Below are 20,079 nucleotides of genomic sequence, written 5' to 3' on the forward strand. Positions count from 1 at the left end.
AGCAGGAGACAGAGGGGAGTTGCTAGTTGTTAATATTTTATTATTTGACTGAGGAAAAGCTGTACCAGTAGAGGTTAAGAGCTCACAAATGCCCCTTGCATTCTCTGGTCTTCCCTCCCCCATCCCAGCTAAACTGTAATTCAGCTAGCACTTTGGTGGTGAACAGCATGCATTGTGCATAACTGGGTGGGGGGCACCCATCCTTAGTTGTTTTCTTTCACTGTCTACCTCTACACAACACTCTCTTGCACTCTCCTCCCTGTGCTGTTCCCCCTCCCACATCAGTGCAGGAGCTGGACAAAGAGATTCCCCTCCTCCGGCTGCTGATTAGCTGATTCTGCCGTCCACAACTCGTCACAGGCAGGAGGTGGAGAGAATTAGCAGCTGCAATAGTCAAGAGAGCTTTCTCCAGCTTTCTGCTTTTGGTCACATTTCTGCAGCATGCCGTGTTCTCAGCCTAAACTGACAGTATTGAATGATCCAGCTCTTGCTCCAGTCTGCCAAGCATCTTATACTGTGCGCGTATGTCTGAGTGGTCTGCCCGTCTACTCCTGCGGGAGCCGCTGTCTGCAACAGTAGGGCTTGTGCCACGGTTCTGGTAAGAAGGGAAGCGAGCACTGACCTGGGAGCAGCTCAGATCCATGCAAGCTCTCAGGGGCAGGGCTGCCAGACTGTAATCCCCAAGAAGGATTCCTCTGGCCGGGGATTCCCTGCACGCAGTGGCGCGGGGAATGTTCCTTCCACTTGTACTAGCAGCTGCACATCGGATGCACTGAGTGTGCCAGTCTAATATGCCCAGCGTCCGCGAAAGTGACCCTGGTTTCAGGTCTGCCACGGAAGTGCCCATCTCAAAGCCGGGCAAGCCCTGACCGCTGCCAACATGGCCAATCCGGCTCTGGACTTTTCCAAAGTGGAAAGTTTTCTGGACCAGCACCCAGAGCTCTTCGAAGACTATCTGATCAGAAAAGGGAAACAGTGCATGGTGGAAAAGTGGCTAAAAAAGCATCCGTTCAGTAAGCCACCTGCCAACTCCGGCGCAGAGGACAAGAGCAGCGCGGGCAAGGACTGCTGGAGCAACCGAGGCGACGGGCTGCAGCGCAGAGCTTCCCAGAAGGAGCTCCGCAAAAGTTTTGCCCGCTCCAAGGCAATCAACGTGAATCGCACGTACGACGAGCATGTGAACTCACGGGCGCAGGAACCCCTGTCCAGCATGCGGCGCCGGGCCCTGCTGCGGAAGGCCAGCTCCCTGCCCCCTACCACTGCCCATATCCTCAGCGCCTTGCTGGAGTCACGAGTCAACATCCCTCAATACCCCTCCACTGCCATAGACTATAAGTACTATCTCAAGGAGAACAATGAGCGCGAGTTCTTTCTGGAGCTGGTCAAGGACATCTCCAACGAGCTGAACCTCACCAGCCTTAGCTACAAGATTCTCATCTTTGTCTGCATCATGGTGGACGCAGATCGCTGCTCCCTCTTCCTGGTGGAAGGCAGTGCCAGCAAGAAAAGTTTGGTGTCTAAGTTCTTCGACGTTCACGCTGGTGCCACCCTGCTGCCCTCCTACAGCATGGAGAACTCCAATGAGGTGCAAGTGCCCTGGGGTAAGGGCATCATTGGCTATGTGGCGGAGCATGGAGAGACTGTCAACATCCCTGATGCCTATCAGGTAAGGGCTCCTTGCACCCCCCTGCTTCTGAGTTTACTACCAAAGCAACTTCTCTCTTCCCTTTGTGAAATGCTAGTTGGTGCTGCTCATAGCTGGAATCGCTACTGTAATCATAATTTGTACTAGTATTTTGGCAGAGCACTTTTTTCCCCGTAGACACTCCTTGTAACCTAGGACAAATCAAATTATCTGCTGTTGCTTCAGCAACCCACCAATACTGTAAGGTCTTTGGGTAGGGGGTTATTGTGCTCACTAATATTATGCGAGTATCTTTTGGGACTGTGGGTTAAAAAGTCACAATAATAATAATAATAATCATAATAAAAACAGGAGCCAGAGGACCTCCAACCTGAATATTTCTTCTACCTAGGGTGCTAGATGACTTTGGGGCATTTTTACTAAGCTGCGTCAAAAAAAGTGGCTTTAGTGTGTGCTTATGCGTGTCATTCCCATGCACTATGGCCATTTTTACCGTGTGGGTAAAATGGCCGATTTTTCTGTTTCCAGTATTAATGGCCACATGTTAAGTTAACCATTAGCTCATGGTCATTAGTACGTAAACACTTACTGACACCTATTTTGCAGGTGGTAAGGGCCCATGTGCTAATCAGTTAGTGCGTGGCAATGTAGCCGTGCTAACCAATTAGCGCAGAACATGTCTTCTCCCCCCCCCCCCCCCCGACCTATCCCTTTGCCCATGGTAAGCCTTTTTTTTTTTTTTGCAGCGGTAAGCACACAACCTAGTAAAAGAAACCCTTTATTTTTTAAGGACAAGCTGTTCAAACCTAGGCATTGACCTACAGAATCCATGGATTCTTAAAATCCTATTTTTCTTAGGGAGCTCAACAGAAAACAGCAGAAATACAAGTCTATGTGGGCTGTTAGGTAAAACTAGGACTGAATCAGCCAGTTCTCCAAAAAATGGTGCCATTTTGTAACGTTATTTCTACCACTTGCAATCTAAGTACCTTTGGCTCTTAACACAATAACTTTTACAGAAATCTTCCATGAGTTCTAGTAATTATAAGCCTTTATTCCTTCCAGGGCTGTGGAATTGGTACACCAAACCTTTGACTCAGATTCCTACTATGAATAGTAAATCTAAGAGAAATTTGATTAATTACAAAAACATAGGATCTTTCTTTGTGCACAAAATGAGGGGCCCTGTTTACTAAGCTACACTGTAGACTCGCTAGCATTTTTAGCATGCATTAAAAGTTAGCGCATGCTAATGTTAGAGACACCCATATAGCTAGCATGCCTTAGTAATCAAGGCCCTTAAACTAATAGACCACTAAATATATTTATTTGAAGTCTGAACAAAGAACCTGAACAATATAAATTTATTTATATTGCTTTTATTTTGAATCTGGAGTCAGAGTCGGAGTTGGTACATTTATACCAACTCCAGCTTCACCCAAAATTGCTTCTGACTCTGACTCCACAGCCCTGATTCCTCTGATTTCTTCATATCCCTTTCTATTTTCTCTGAACAAGCCCTAACTAGGAGAAATCCCTGGGGGCTATGCTTCTCAAATGCAGCACAAATATAGGTGGAAATCCTGGAGAAAAGATTTCATAGATGAATGTGATATATACACACAGAAGAAACAAAGCCATCGAAGATATACAGAAAACAGGGAAGGTGACTCAAAAAAAATCACACTCGATATTTTTTTTGTCACCTTCACTGTTTTCTGTATATATAGATAAACGTGAGACACTCAGGCTGTGCAATGAGCTATGGTCCAACTTTCTGCCCCACATAGCCTTTGCAAATATATATATATATATATATATATATATATATATATATATATATATATATAAGCAGGGTTTGGTCTGAGCCGGTGGATGGAACCCCAGCTTGAGGGATTGGGGAGTAGGAGAATTAGAGATTGGCTTTTATGGCTTCCCCAACTAAAAAGTCATTCTGCTGCTCCATCTCTGGGGTGATTTCCCGCGTGGATGGTTAGGAAGTGAGATTATGCTTACAGTTGTGCAACCTGCACATCACCTGCTGGTTGACATTTAGAGGGCCAGCTGCACATTACTTTGCTGTACTGTGCTAATTAAATTAAGGTTATTTGTCAGTTTTTACAAAACCTTCCGATTTTACATGCAATTTCATCAATTTTTTAGGCCACCAATATTATAGAAGCTTATTTGCTATCGTAAAATCTGACCAAGTCCATTTGCGTTTGCGAGTATATAGGTACTGTTGTGTGCTCTACCTCATGTGCCCACCCAACACTATGTCATGATGTGTGTCGTCAACCTTCCTTCACTCTGATTATACATTTTTCTTCAATTCCTTTTTTTTTCTGCAATACTTCCACTAAAAGTTGTAATACACAAGTGGATTTCTTTAGAAGATGTTCACTAATACAACCACTTAATCATTTGTGGAAGTGAAGAGACTTGTAGCAGTGACATTAAATGGCTTGGCTGGGATTGTACCTGGAAGATATATGAAAGTTGTGTATTGAATATTCAAACCAAAGGACATCTAACCACTTCAGTACTGTTAAACAAAAAGGTCCAAACAGATTGACTTAAATAGGCATAGAGGGATGTGTCCATACGAACGACAGATGTTCCCTTTCAGATAACTGGCAGCCTTCACAATACAGCACTTTAAAAATTAATAAAAAGAGCCTAAAGGATTTTATCCCTGTTAGTAATGATGGTGCAGGTGTTTGATAAGCTCTGAAGAGAAGTGTGAGTTTGTTCAGGTTAGCAGAGTGAAAGGGAGAAGACACAATGTTTTGCATATGAATGAAGGGAGCTACTTTGGAGTAAGGTGGGCAAAAAGAGGTAATTCAGGAAGGCATTTAGCAGCCTGACACAAGGATGCAATTCAGTTTTACAAGTTCAAAACAGTACGGTGTCTGTACTTATTACACCTGTGTTGTACAAATGTGTTTCTTCTTAATATTATTTATTGGGATTTAATAACAGCCTTTATGAAGAGATTCACTCAAGGCTTGTACAGCAGGTACTGTTTAACATAAAACTTACAGTTTTGTTAACAGCATAACAATAGTAGAATATAGAATTTCCTCCCTTAATGGAGTGGTCTACGTACTTGTTACTGGCCGTACAATGCTGAAAAGGTTTCAGCGCTGTAGTTAACTCATGTGGTAGACATCAGCACACAGCATATTAAAAGGAAGTTGTTATTGATTGGTTTGGCAGTAGTTCCTAATTTAAAAAGTCCTTCTTTTTTTTAGCCTTAGATAGTTGGAGGCAGTATGGATGAGAAAAACTATGCCATGGATGGATTGTTTTAAATTTGTATATCAAATGACAAAATATTGAACAGTGAATTATATTTTCTAGTATTGCTGTCTTTTTTCTTATTCAGAAAGCTAGTCAAGAAATGTATTAGGTTAGTCCAATAAAAAGGTATTGCCTTATATCTTTTTTTTTGCTTGTATTAACCTTTATTTCTGTGCATTTGAATGGACTAACAGGACAACTACACTATTAAAAGTTTTGTAGTTGAGCAAAGTCCGCAGACAAAAAATGGGGTGGGGAAGACAAACAGTAGCCCAGAGTGCAAAGCCCCACTGGCCCCTTTGAGGACAACCCCCCCCCTGAAATGCAAATATAGGCTGGCAGTGAATGAAAAGCCAGGAATAGTGCTATTCTCTTCAAAGCATCTGAGTTCTATCCCAGAGACTCCACAGCCAGTCAGGTTTTCAGGATTTCCAGAATGAATATGTGTGAGTTAGATCTACATGTATTGGAGACCCAACATATTCAAAAGTAATCATGTATAGCCATTCTGGATATACAGAAAACTCAGCTGGCTGTGGGGGTCTCTAGGACAGGTTTGGGAAGCCTAGCCATAGAGAATTAGCAAAACCAAAGTAGTCAAGAAATGAGGCCTGATTATGTACACCCAGATATTAAGGGAGCTTAGAATGGTATGAAAGCACCACTAATAATTCTGTTCATTAAGATATGAGAGCAAGGAAAAAGCTGCAACTACAGGCCAGATAGCCTGAGCACAGCAGTAAGAAGATGAATAATGTAACTGCTAAAAAAGGACTGTGGAATATATTGAATTCAAAATATTTCAGGTTTTGAGACAGCATGGTTAAACTGGGGGGGGGGGGGGGCTATATCAGACAAATCTGACGTCTTTGATTTAGGTTATCATGGAATCAAATTGGTTGGGGAGAGTGGAGCAGGGCTAGTCTAAGGGTAGCTGATATTCTAGGCAAACCTTCAGCCCTCCAGGGGCAGCTCTAAGGCCCTAACCCCCCCTTCATTTTTTAAGAATCTCACCTTCATTTCTCTATGCTCCTCAGGTTGCCAGCATCTCCTCTTTTTTTACTACTTCTCCTGTCCCCTGAGGTAATCATTCCCCTACCCTGTCTACCTCCCATGGTCAGCATCTCCCTTTCTCCTCTCTGCCTTTCCCCTGTGGCCATCATCTCCTCTTCTTCCCAACCACAAGGTGGCCAACATCTTTCCTTCCCCCCTCTACCCCACCTGAATTGCCAGCATCACCCTTCCCTACCTCCAACTTATGTCCAGCTGGACGTACAGGACGTCACGACTCACAGAAACAGAATCCAGATCAGCGAACGTACCAGACTCGGAGTCCAGCGCTGAAGGGGACTTCGGCTGGTAGGGATTGGGGACCCCCGCCAGCAAAGGTACCTGGCGGTTTCTGGGAGGGTTAGCAGCAGCAGGAGGGGGGTCAAAAGGGATGGGGGAGGGGCGGTGGTGCCGGGGGGGGGGGGGGGGGTTAAAAGTGGTGGTGGGGGTTGGCGGTGCCGGGGGGCCTAAAATATGCCCCCTCACCTCGGGCTCGGGCTCCCTTCCGCCGAAGTCTGGCTACGTCCCTTCCCTCCCTACTTCTAGGCTTCTGCTAATGCCCCTGCCTTCTCCAGCACTGGCCATGAGTTTAAAGAAGATTGAACGCTAGCCCTGTAAGTACCCATACTCCCCTCCCCCCCCCATGATGGGACTTGACAGCACTTGAACAGTGGCCTTTGCTTACAGGGCCTTTACAGCACTAACTCTTCAAGTTTGAGGCTGATGCAGGAGTAGATGAAGGGGCAGCAGTGGCAGGCTCTGCACAAGGAAGGCTCTTATGTGTGCCAGAGCCACCCCCCCCCCCAAAAAAACCCAACTCTACGTGGATGCCATCTACCTAGTGGCATAGCTGGCCATGGAAAGGAGTACTGCTTAGTATAGTGTATTTTGAATTTCAGTCAGGCCTTTGATACTGTTCCTCACAGAAATTTCATGAGCAAGCTGCTAGTCTAATGGTAAAATGAATTAGAAACTGGATCAAATCTAATAGAAACATAGTAAATGAATGCAGATAAAGACCATATGGACTATGCAGTCTGCTCATTCTTACCATCCACTACCTCCTTTTCTCCATGTTTTTGTCCCATGCTTTCTTAAATTCGGATACAGTCTTTCTCTCCACCACCTTCACTGGGAGGCCACTTCATGCATCCAACACTCTTTCCATAAAGAAGTATTTCCATAGATTACTCCCAAGTCTAACCTCTTTGACCTTCATCCTGTGCCACCTCATTACATTCCTTTCAAATGTAAGAGACTTGCCTCCTGTGCATTCATGCTGCAGAGGTATTTAAATGTCTCTAGGCCAGTCCAGAACCTGTGTGTTGTGTCTGTCAACCAGTGGATGGAGAAAGATAAATTAAAAAAAAAAAGACCTGCATGCTTTGTCCTCTTAGGGCACCATGCAGCTTGAGCTCATCAGTATTTCTCTGTTTCCAGTAGATGGATAGCAGGATCACCATGCAGTTCCTGGATTGGAAACTGAGCCAGTTGGAGAACTGAGCTCCAGATGAGCTGGGGGTGCTTTGCTAGGTCTAAGCTCTTCAAAATTAAAAAATGAAAATGTTTGAATTGGAGCCGGGGTACAGTTCAGAAGTGTCTGAAGTTCTTCCCTTCCCGCTAATGGTTTTTTTCCTAGGACAGCATTGAAATAGGAATTAATTAATCAGTCAAAAATAAAAATATATACATTGCACTCCATTTAAGTGCATGTCGGATAAGCGCATGCTCTGTTTAACTGCATGCCGTACTTTGGTCCTGTTTTTGGCGCCATCAGTTTCTATGGGGACAAACTTTGGTTTAGCGCACCACTGATAAGTGCAAGATTCGCTTATATGCATGGTTTAAGACTGCTCCTCTGCAGGAAAGACTCCGCATATGCACACATACGGAATATGGAAGCCGATTGGCGCGTGACAAAGGGGCGGTAAATTTGAAATCTTGTTGGTTAACTGCCACAGGCAGAATAAGCTAAAGAATGTTGTTAGAGTGTCGTCGTCGCGCAACTGAAAGACTTTAACACTGGCTGAACGAATAGAAGTTCTTAAAAAATTAGAAAACAAACAAAGTCAAGCATCTATTGCTAAAGAATATGGTGTCAATCCCAGTCAAATTTCACGAATCTTGAAGCAGAAAGACCAGCTTCTGGAAGACTGGCAAAACAATACAAATCCACACCGGAAACGTAAACGGGCGGGAAAAGCTGAGGATGTAGAAGATGCTCTTCTTCGGTAGTTTTCTCGAGTCAGGAGCAGACAGTTTCCTGTCAGTGGTCCACTGCTTATGGAGAAAGCTAATCAGCTAGCTGAAAGTCTTGGACTAACTGAATTCAAAGCCACTGTTGGATGGTTGGAAAGATGGAAGGAGAGGAATAACATAAAATTCAAGAAACAGCATGGTGAAAAACAAGACGCTGATGACTTTGGTGCTGAAAATTGGGTTGTTTTAGTTCTTCCTACCATCTTGAATGAGTTTGTACCTCGTGACATTTTCAATGCTGATGAAAATGGTCTCTACTTGTGAGCGATTCCTGATGGAACACTTGCATTCAAAGAAGCCGAAACTACAGGAAGTAAAACGTCGAAGGACCGACTGACAATCCTCCTTTGCTGCAATATGGATGGGAGTGAGAAGTTGGAACCACTCGTCGTTGGAAAAAGCAAACAGCCCCGTTGCTTCAAGAATGTTAAGCGACTTCCTGTGTCATATGAGGCTAACACAAATTAATGGATGACTGGGGAAATTTGGAAGCAGTGGCTAAAGAAGTTAAACACTAGAATGCGGGCACAAAGGCGTCAGATTTTGTTGCTTTGTGATAATTGTGCTGCACACAGTGATGATGTCAGGCTGTCTAACGTCAAGGTGGTCTTCCTGCCACCAAACACTACCTCTCTGATTCAACCTATGGATCAGGGCATAATAGCCAATTTCAAACATTATCGGGCTCTTGTGCTGCGTCGTCTGATGAGCGTTATAGATGACCAGACTGGCAAGGATAAATGTGCTGATGAACTGGCTCGTAATCTTTCACTGTTGGATTCCCTACATATGCAGAAAGAAGCCTGGAATCATGTTACACAGGCAACCATTGTGAACTGCTACAAGCGAGCAAGCTTTGTTAGGGATGTGGAGAGGGACGAAACAGATGCAGCTGTTGCAAACGCATCAGATGAACAGGCTATTGATATCCCAGCCTGTGTTACTGGAGAGGAGTTTCATCACTACGTAGCTGTTGATTACGATCTACAAACAGCTGACAACAGCACTGATGTTGAGATATGCACCTACACGCAGGCAACAGATTATGAAATGAGCAGCGAGGCACATGGTGATGAAATTCAACCACCTCCTGTCACTTTTGTAAGAGTGCTAGAGAGTCTCAACACCGTGCGGGCCTATCTGGAGGCCACTGGATGTCAGTGCTATGACAGTTTTTACCGTCTGGCAGACGCAGTCTATGGAACTCACAGACACAAGAGTGTACAGAAGACTATGACTGATTACTTCAAGAAAGCCTAACGTCAGTTAACGGAGACTGTATACTGTACGTATAATAAACAGTACTGTACATACGTTTATTAGATGTCAAGCTTCTTTGGGTCACAACGGTTAAGTGCATGCTCCGGTTAATTGCATGTATTTCTTTGGTCCCAGACCCTTGCACTTAAGTGGATTTCACTGTATATATATATTGGCTGATGTGGTACACAGCACTATGTGTGAGTTTGCAAAGTGTAAACACTGATTATTGAATATGTTACTCACTATGTATTGAGGGGAGAAGTTATTTGCTGCTGTGCCTTCCTTAAGGAGTTCAGGTTTTAGCCATCTAAGTGCCGTTATTTGAGGTGAGAAGTGTTTTCTGCTGAGCTTTCCTATAAGATTTCAGATTTGCAGCCAAGGTTAGTGCTGGCAGGAATATGGTTCTGGGGTCCTTAAAGCTGCACCACCAGGCTCTATTAGCAAATAAGCCCAAGTGTCTGAGGTACATTATGATGTTTTCAGTGCTTTTTTTGTAGAAAAAAAGGTGCCGGTACTCATGGGCGGGGTCACCACATATGGCTCCACCCCTATGATAGCCACACCCACATTAGCCACACCCCTTATTCCAGCTATGGCGCATATAAGCAGACATCATTTAAAACATTATACTTGTATAGGAGAACAAAATAACGTGATTTTTTTCATTATAAATAATTTCTGTAAGCTTTTACAGCTCCAGTATACCCAATGCAAAATAAGACAGCTGATGTAAGTTTTCAAATTGGACATATTTCAAATACTAAAATGAAAATAAAATGATTTTTTTCCACCTTTGTTGTCTGGTGACTTTGTTTTTCTTTCCATATTGGTCCCAGTCTCTGATTCTGCTGCTCTCTATCTGTTCCCTTAACTCCGTTTCCAGGGCTTCCTTTCCATTTATTTCTTTACTTTCTGCCTTTTTTCTTCATTTCTTGCCCTACAACCGTAAGTAAAAGCTGTCCACTGGATCCAGCTTCTGCCTATTTTCTTCATCCATGTGCAGTTTTTCTCCTCTCTTCCTTTTTCCTCATCTCATCTCATTCCTCACTCTTCCCTCCCCACCATCCATGTCCAGCATTTCTTCTCTCTCCCTTCCCTCTCCTCCATCCATGTCCTGCAACTCTCTTCTCTCCCCTGCCCCCCAACCATCCATACCCACCCAGCGATTCCCTTGGCTCCCCTGACCCCCCTCCAGCCATCCATACCCACCCAGCGATTCCCTTGGCTCCCCTGCACCCCCTCCAGCCATCCATACCCACCCAGTGATTCCCTTGGCTCCCCTGCCCCCCTCCAACCATCCATACCCACCCAGTGATTCCCTTGGCTCCCCTGCCCCCCTCCAGGCATCCATCCCCTCTCTCCCTGAGCCCTGCCCTCCCATCCATGCTCCTCTGTCCCCTGCCCCCTCCATTCATCCCTATCCAGCAATTCCCCTCTCTCCCTGAGCCCTGCCCTTCCATCCGTGCTCCTCTGTCCCCTGTCCCCTCCATTCATCCCTATCCAGCAATTCCCCTCTCTCCCTGAGCTCTGCCATCCATGTCCAGATGGTCCTCTCTCCCTTGCCCTCCCGCTCCCATGTCCAACTGCCTGCCTGCCTGCCCTGGTGCCCTCTTCTCCCCCAAGGATCCTTTTTCTTTTATTATTTTAAATTTACCTGACCTCCGAGTCCGACCGCATGGGCAGCAGAAGCGCTCCCCTCCCGAGTCCCAACATCTGTAGCAGAAGCTTCCCTCGAGGGCAGGACACTGAGAATGAATGAATCAGGAAGCTTCTGCTACAGACGTCGGGACTCGGGAGGGGAGCGCTTTCAGTGATGCTGCTGCCCATGCGGTTGGACTCAGACAGAGGTTAGGTAAATTTAAAATAATAAAAGAAAAAGGATCCTTGGGGCGGGGGGGGGGGGGGGGAGAAGAGGGCGGGCAGATAAGTGGCGGTAACGCAGGGCAAAAAAAAGGTGCCGGTACGCCGTACCATTGCGTACCGGCACAAAAAAAGCACTGGATGTTTTACAAGTGAGGTCCATATCATCTTCTAGAGCTGAAGGAGATCCTAGGGGGGAGGAGGCTCCCTCCTGTTGCATATGAGACAGGCAGTTTCTTTGAGACAAAGCACTTCTGCAATGCTTGTTTAAAAGCACACAAAAGAGTTACGATCCTGCAGTTCACTGGATAGTGCTATGGAGGGAAAAGACCTGTTAGAAAATAATATTTATTTATTTATTTGTAACACTTGTATCCCACATTTTCCCACCTATTTGCAGGCTCAATGTGGCTTACATAGTACCATAGAGGCGATCGCCAATATCGGTATGAACAAATACAAAGTGAAGTTGTGGTAGAGTAGTTTCTGCGTGACAGACAGATTTAGGAATCATAAGGAGGAAGAGGTAATTTATGTCTAAATGAGCTTTGGTTTTGTTGTGTTGCAGAGTTGAGGCATTTAATTTGGGTCGTTCGGGTATGCTTTTTTGAACAGGTAAGTTTTTAGTAGTTTCTGGAAGTTTAGGTGAACATATGTTGTTTTCACAGCGTTTGGTAGTGCGTTCCATAGTTTTGTGCTTATATAGGAGAAGCCGGATGCATAGGTTGATTTGTATTTGAGTCTTTTGCAGCGTGGGTAGTGGAGATTTAGGTATGTTCGTGTTGATCTTGATGTGTTTCTGATTTGGAGGTCTATGAGGTCTGACATGTATCTCGGGGCTTCAGCGTTGATGATTTTGTGAACGAGGGTGCAGATTTTGAATGCAATACATTCTTTGATTGGGAGCCAGTATAGTTTTTCTCGTAAGGGTTTTGCGCTTTCGAAGCTTGTTTTTCCATATATGAGTCTGGCTGCTTTGTTTTGGGCAGCTTGGAGTTTCTTTTTGATTTGTTCTTTGCATCCTGCATAAATTCCATTGCAGTAGTCTAGGTGGCTTAGTACCATTCATTGTACCAATTTGCAAAATATTTCCCTCGGGAAGAATGGTTTCACTCTTTTGAGTTTCCACATAGAGTGGAACATTTTCTTTGTTGTAGCTTTCGCTTGGCTCTCTAGTGAGAGATTTCGATCAATTGTAACTCCGAGTATTTTCAGGCTATCTGAGATAGGGAGGGTGTAGTCCGGGGTGGTTATGTTGGTGGGTTTGTTTGTGTTATATTGGGATGAGAGGATTAGACAGTGTGTTTTTTCAGTGTTTAGTTTTAGTTGAAAAGTGTTCGCCCATGAGTTCATGATGTTCTAGCTGAGTATGATTTCTTTGGTGATTTCTGTTAGGTTATGTCTGTAAGGGATGTATAATGTGACATCGTCTGCATATATGAAAGGGTTAAGACCTTGATTGGATAAGGATTTGGCTAGTAGGATCATCATTAGGTTGAAAAGGAGTGGTGAAAGTGGTGATCCTTGAGGTACTCCACAGTCTGTTTTCCATGGTGATGATATATTCGAGTTTGATTTCACTTGATACATTCTAGTTGTTAGAAAACCCTTGATCCAGCTAAGTACACTTCCACCAATCCCTAAGTATTCTAGGATGCTTAGTAATATATTGTGGTTTACCATGTCGAACGCACTAGACATGTTGAATTGTAGGAGAAGTATGCTTTTGCCTGTTGCTATTTGTTGTTTGAATTTGGCTTGTAGAGTGATTAGTACTGTTTTGGTACTGTGGTTGGAGCAGAATCCTGATTGTGATTCGTGTAATATTGTGAATTTGTTTATGTAGTCAGTAAGTTGTTTGGTTACTATGCTTTCCATCAGTTTTACTACCAGTGGAATTGATGCTACTGGTCGGTAGTTGGTGATATCATCTGTTTTTTTCTTGGTATCTTTTAAGTACATAAGTACTGCCATACTCGGAAAGACCAAAGGCCCATCAAGTCCAGCATCCTGTTTCCAACAGTGGCAAATCCAGGTCACAAATACCTGGCAAGATCCCAAAAATGTACAAAACATTTTATACAGCTTATCCCAGAAATAGTGGATTTTCCCCAAGTCCATTTAATAACGGTCTATGGACTTTTCCTTTAGGAAGCCATCCAAACCTTTTTTTAAACTCCGCTAAGCTAACCGCCTTTACCACATTCTCTGGCAACGAATTCCAGAGTTTAATTACACATTGAGTGAAGAAGATTTTTCTCTGATTCATTTTAAATTTACTACATTGTAGCTTCATCGCATGCCCCCTAGTCCTAGTATTTTTGGAAAGCGTCAACAGATGCTTCACATCTACCCATTCAACTCCACTCGTTATTTTATAGACCTCTATCATATCTCCCCTCAGCTGCCTTTTCTCCAAGCTGAAGAGCCCTAGACACTTTAGCCTTTCCTGATAGGGAAGTCGTCCCATCCCCTTTATCATTTTCGTCTGCCTTCTCTGCACCTTTTCTAATTCCACTATATCTTTTTTGAGATGCGGCGACCAGAATTGAACACAATATTCAAGGTGCGGTCGCACCATGGAGCGTTACAAAGGCATTATAACATCCTCATTTTTGTTTTCCATTCCGTTCCTAATAATACCTAATATTCTATTTGCTTTCTTAGCCGCAGCAGCACACTGAGCAGAAGGTTTCAACGTACCATCAACAACTACACCTAGATCCCTTTCTTGGTCGGTGACTCCTAGCATGGAACCTTGCATGACATAGCTATAATTCGGGTTCCTCTTTCCCACATGCATCACTTTGCACTTGCTCACATTAAACATCATCTGCCATTTAGACGCCTAGTCTCCCAGTTTCGTAAGGTCTACTTGTAATTTTTCACAATCCTCCCGTGATTTAAACGACTTTAAATAACTTTGTGTCATCAGCAAATTTAATTACCTCACTAGTTACTCCCATCTCTAGATCATTTATAAATATGTTAAAAAGCAGCGGTCTCAGCACAGAGCCCTGGGGAACTCCACTAACTACCCATCTCCATTGAGAATACTGACCATTTAACCCTACTCTCTGTTTTCTATCTTTTAACCAGTTTTTAATCCACAAGAGAACTCTACCTCTTACCCCATGACTCTCCAATTTCTTCTGGAGTCTTTCATGAGGTACTTTGTCAAACGCCTTCTGAAAATCCAGATACACAATATCAACCGGCTCCCCTTAATCCACATGTTTTTTTTTAAATTACATTTGTACCCCACGCTTTCCCACTCATGGCAGGCTCAATGTGGCAATGGAGGGTTAAGTGACTTGCCCAGAGTCACAAGGAGCTGCCTGTGCCTGAAGTGGGATTTGAACTCAGTTCCTCAGGACCAAAGTCCACCACCCTAACCACTAGGCCACTCCTCCACTCCTTCAAAGAAATGTAGTAGATTGGTGAGGCAAGATTTCTCTTCACTAAATCCATGTTGACTTTGTCTCATTAATCCATGCTTTTGAATATGTTCTGTAATTTTATTCTTAATAATAGTCTCTACCATTTTGCCCGGCACCGACGTCAGACTCACCGGTCTATAATTTTCCGGATCTCCTCTGGAACCTTTTTTAAAAATCGGCATTACATTGGCCACCCTCCAATCTTCCGGTAGGATGTTGTCATTTTCATTTGGGAAGAGACCATGTTGAAGTCTGTAGTTTAAGTGGGATGTGAGGTCTATTATGAAGTAGTGGGGAGCGGATTTTAATAGGTAACTGGGGCAGACATCCAATTTCCAGTGAGTCTTGGAGAACATATTAGTCGCTTGGTTGACTGTTTCAGTGGTGAGGGGAGCGAAGGTTGTCCAGAGTCTGTCCGCTGGGTATTCGCCGGGGATTGGGTCCATAACACTCAAAGAAGTTATTGATGTCGGTGGTGTTCTGAGGTAGCGTGTTGCGTAGATTTACAATTTTTTCATTGAAGTATTTGGCAAGTGTGTCTGCAGATGGGGAGTTTGTGTTAGTTGTGGTGACCACGGTGGTGTCTAGTAATTTGTTCACGAGTTGGTATAGTTTTTTCATGTCTTTGTAGTCAGGCCCTATTTTGGTTTTGTAATATGACCTTTTGGCTTGTCTTGTTGCATATTTGTATTTTCTTTGAGTTTGTTCCCATGCGTTGAGTGATTGTTCATCTTTTAATTTTTTTCTGTGCTCATTCAAGCTTCCTGGATTGTGTTTTTAGTTTTTTTAGTTCTTCGTTGTACCATGGTATTGAATTTTGCCTACGTGATGTTCTTGTTTGTAAGGGTGCTATTTCATCTAGTATGTTTTTGCATCTTTTGTCCCAATCTGAGAGGTAGTATGTAGAGTCCGTTTGTGCTGTCCATTCATTATTGTACATTTGGTGCCAGAATATTTCCGGGTCTATTTGGCCTCTTGTGTTGTATGTTGTGTGTTCATGTGTGCAGTGTGACCTCTTTTCTGCCATAGTAGAAATAGGTTTAATTTGTAATGGTCTGACCATAGTGTGTTTGTCCATTTGATATCTGATATTATTAGGTTTTGGTCTGTGGACAGTTTGTGTGAGATAAGGTCGAGTGTGTGCCCTTTGATATGGGTTGCTTGGATGTGTGGCAATTTAAGGTCCCATAAAACCCGACTGTGGCTCCGCTGGCCTTTCAACGGTGGGCAGAGGGCTGGCACCGAACGGGCCTGGCCGTTATCCTGCGATTTACTTGCCAACCCCCGTAGGGAGAGGTTTGCTTGCCTCTCCGTGCTTTGGGGGTCGTAGCGGAGCTTCTGTTGGCCGGATTCTGGCTCCATCTGGTTCCTCTGCACTCTTGGCCTCCACCTGGGTATGGAGCTCATGAGAGTCCGTCCTGCTCCGTCACCATCTTGGCTGGACAATATGAAAAATAAAAGTGTCAAATTGTAGAGGTTCATAACTGCTTGTTTGATGGAGCAATAAAGAATTATGGGGCCCTTTTACTAATTTGCGTAGGTGCCTACACGCACCCAACGTGTGTCAATTTTGAGTTACTGCCCGGCTGCCACGTGACCCTTGTGGTAATTTCATTTTTGACGTGCATCTGCTATGCATCCCGGAAAATATTTTTATTTTCTGGCTTGTGGGCGGTAATTGGCATTTTACGTGCGTAGACCATTACCCCCCAGTTATCGCGGGAGACCTTACCACTAGATCAATGGCTGGTGGTAAGGTCTCAGACCCAAATTGGATGCATGACAGTTTTCATTTTGCCACACATCCATTTTTGGCAAAAATTTAAAAAAGGCATTTTTTTACAGGTGCACTGAAAAATGATTCTGTGCGCGCCCAAAACACATGTCTATACTACCGCAGGCCATTTTTCAGTGTGCCTTTGTAAAAGGGCCCCTAAGAGAATTATGTGTAATTGATTATTATGTCCGGATTGGCTGAGTGATGTACTGCTTTTATTGAATTGTATTTTATTTAACTTTTATATTATTATATTTTATTTTCTTATATGTTGTATGTTTATTGTTTGTCAAAATGTGTATGTAATTATGTACTCCACCTAGAATTGGAAAGATAGAGTGGAAAGTAAATATTGATATTAAATAAATAAATAAACTAAAAAGAAGTAACAAATTATGCTCTGTGTTTCTGAATTAAAAATCCTTTATTCATGCATCAGACATTCCTTATTCATACATCAAATGACCTGACATGTTTTGCTATCAGGCTGCTTCAAGGGTTGATATAATGTACATCTTGTAGAACATGTAAAAGCATAAAAAATACATTAAAAAGGATAGAAGACAAAGGGGATCCCGGAGGCACTCCAGAATCCGGTTTCCAAGAAGAAGATAGTGAACCATAAAATTTAACCCTGTAGAATCGTTTTTTTTTTAAAAAGTCCAGAAAACCATTTCCCATCAATACCTATGATTCCTATACTTTTCAATTTACTCATCAATAATTCATGATCCCCTATATCTGGGTGCTCAATGTCAGTCCTTGAGGTCTTGCACCCAGTTGGGTTTTCAGGATTGCCTCAATGAATATGCATGAGATCTATTTGCATGCACCGCCTCCATTTTATGCAAATAGATCTCATGCGTATTCATTGGGGAAATCCTGAAAACCTGACTGGGTTGTGGACCTCAAGGACCGACATTGAGCACCTCTGTACTTCTTCAAATGCAGAAAAAAGATCCACTTGTAATAACAGTGCAGTTTCCCTGGATCCAGTATCATACGCTGTGCTGATACTTTGAAATTATATTATTTTAAAAAGGCTCCAAAATTATGTTCTTTAGACAAAGGTTACCATCTGCTAGTGATTAAAAGTAAAAACACCCCATTACTAAGAACAAAGACAATATATTAACTAGGAATTAATCCAAGCTTTCCACGTACCAAGTAGGAATTCTGCTACTAAGCCACACAATTCCCACACCCCACCCAGCAAATAATTGTATGGTTTCCATACTCTTAAAAGAAAAGCTAAACTGTTCACTTCTTAGCAGGTGTGTATCAAGATCGCCTCCTCTCCAAGGGCCCTGTTTACTAAGGTGCTCTAGTGTTTTTAGTGCACACTAAATGCTAAATACACCCATATATTCCTATGGGTTTCTCTAGAGTTAGCACGCGCTAAAAACGCTAGCACACCTATAGCTCTGCTTAGTAAATAGGACCCAAGTGTTTTGTATCACTTGTTAAACAACATATTTAATATCGTCAAAAATGCCTCTCTTTTTACAATGTTCAACCATAGGTATGCCCGCTCTTCTCCTATTGATACAGCTGTTGTGTTCCGATAATCTGACTCATAGTTTCCTCTTTGTCTTTACCAATATATAATTTCCCACATGGGCAAATGATTGAAAATATCAATCCTTCACTAGCACATTTAGAAATTATTTAAAAGTATATTTAATGGTACTATTGGGTATATTAAAAAATCTTGTTTGTAGCGTTATCATACACATCAAATCAACGCTGCTGGGCTAAAACAATGTAATAACTGCACCTCTATATATTGTAACTGACTATTTGCTTAATATTTACAATATATAGAGGTATAACTAGTTATCATACACATGCTACATTTGCCACACTTATACGCCTAGATTCTATATATGGTGCCCAGAATTGCATGCTCAGATTTGTGCGTTTGCCCAAGATCGCTACACACAAATCAACAAGCCAATTAACATCAATAATTGGGTGCAAACAACCAATTATTGACGTTAGTTGGCATTCATTAAATTTTTTGTGTGCATCTGTCAGTGCGCTATTCTATAACACTTGGCTCCTAACTCTACCAGCGTGTAACTCCAAAGGGGGTGTGGCCATGGGTGTGTCAGGGACATTCCAAAAATGTACACATTGGGATTATAGAAAATGGTGTAAGTCTGGCGCCTAAAGTTGGGCGTGGGAATCGGTGGAGCGTAAGTCCTGGGTTCTTTTGGATGCCCAGTTGTTTTTATCTTGTTGAATGAATGAAAGCCTCTTTGCTGTCTTTTAATGGAATTCTTTTATGTTTTATGTTATGCTTTTATTGTAAATGGCATTGATCCACACAATGGAAAACGCAGTATATTTAGTACTATTAAAACATTAAAACATAAATTCTATAAAGAGCCCACACCCTTTTGTAGACTCTTGCTTAATGCTGATTTTTTCAGCATCAAAATTTGAGCATTAGAATTTACTGAATCCAGTCCCATAATGTCCATTTGGTCTTGTATCAATTTTCCTAATGTTTAAGGCAGATGGTACCAAAATAACTCTAAGATTACAGTTTCTATTATAAGCTAACATGATGTCTTTATTTTGAAAACATTCAATGCCCTGTATGAGATGCCAATGTTTATGTATAATTTTCTTTATTTTTGTAGAGATGGGAGAACCGAAAATGCATCACTATATTGTTTGCTTATACTATCTTGGAGCCACTTAGAAGTGTCTGACGGCAACTGAGTTTGCTCTTTCAGGGTTTTTGTACAAAGGCATGGTGGTGTTTTTAGTGTGTTCTAATGATTAATGCACGCTAAATACTAGAGACGCCCATAGGAATATATGGGCATCTCTAGCATTTAGCACACGCCTTTGTAAATGGATCAAAGCCTTTAATATCACATGAGGGAGGATATCCTATATGAATAAATCTGATGCCCATTTCTTTGGCATAGGTTGAAAAATCCTTAACCATGGTACACAGTTGTCACAATCTTAAAAATTGACCTGCCAGAAGATTTTCTTTTAATGATCATATGTGATGACTAGTAAAATGAAGTAAGGTGTTCCTATCCTTGGGTAATGGTAGAAAAATTGTGATTCTCATATCTAATCAATATGTCCAAATACGAAATTTCATAATTATAGAAATTCATCTTAAATTTTAAATTCTGTCCCTATCATTTAGCCAAATTGAGAATGTTTTCAAATCTCTTACCGATCCAGACCATATATGTCATAAAGGTATCATCTATATACCTTCTCCATAGAAGGACATTTTTTTTAAAGAACTTTTTTTTTAGATAATTGTCCTCAAATTCAGCTACATAGAGATTGATTATATTTGGTGCCATTGAGGCACCTATAGCCATACCTTCCACTTGCTTATAATAAAGTTTCCACGCAATCTAAAAAAGGGGGCACAGAAATGGGAGGGCCATTGGCGTAATGGGGGCATTCCTAAAATTAACATGCATTGTTATAGAATAATGGGG

At 42.6% G+C, this 20,079-nt stretch overlaps 1 protein-coding gene across 1 annotated transcript in view; it reads left to right on the forward strand.

Moving 5' to 3' along the window:
• Positions 1–435: 435 nt before the first annotated feature.
• Positions 436–20,079, forward strand: part of PDE11A (phosphodiesterase 11A) — a 544,360-nt gene continuing 524,716 nt past the window's right edge. Inside the window, exon 1 of the mRNA XM_030210333.1 lies at positions 436–1,666. Coding sequence (XP_030066193.1) covers positions 881–1,666 — 786 coding nt within the window. The 5' untranslated portion in view covers positions 436–880. The remainder of the gene's footprint in view (positions 1,667–20,079) is intronic.

Source organism: Microcaecilia unicolor, chromosome 7 (genome assembly GCF_901765095.1).
Source record: "Microcaecilia unicolor chromosome 7, aMicUni1.1, whole genome shotgun sequence".
Lineage (NCBI taxonomy): Eukaryota > Metazoa > Chordata > Amphibia > Gymnophiona > Siphonopidae > Microcaecilia > Microcaecilia unicolor.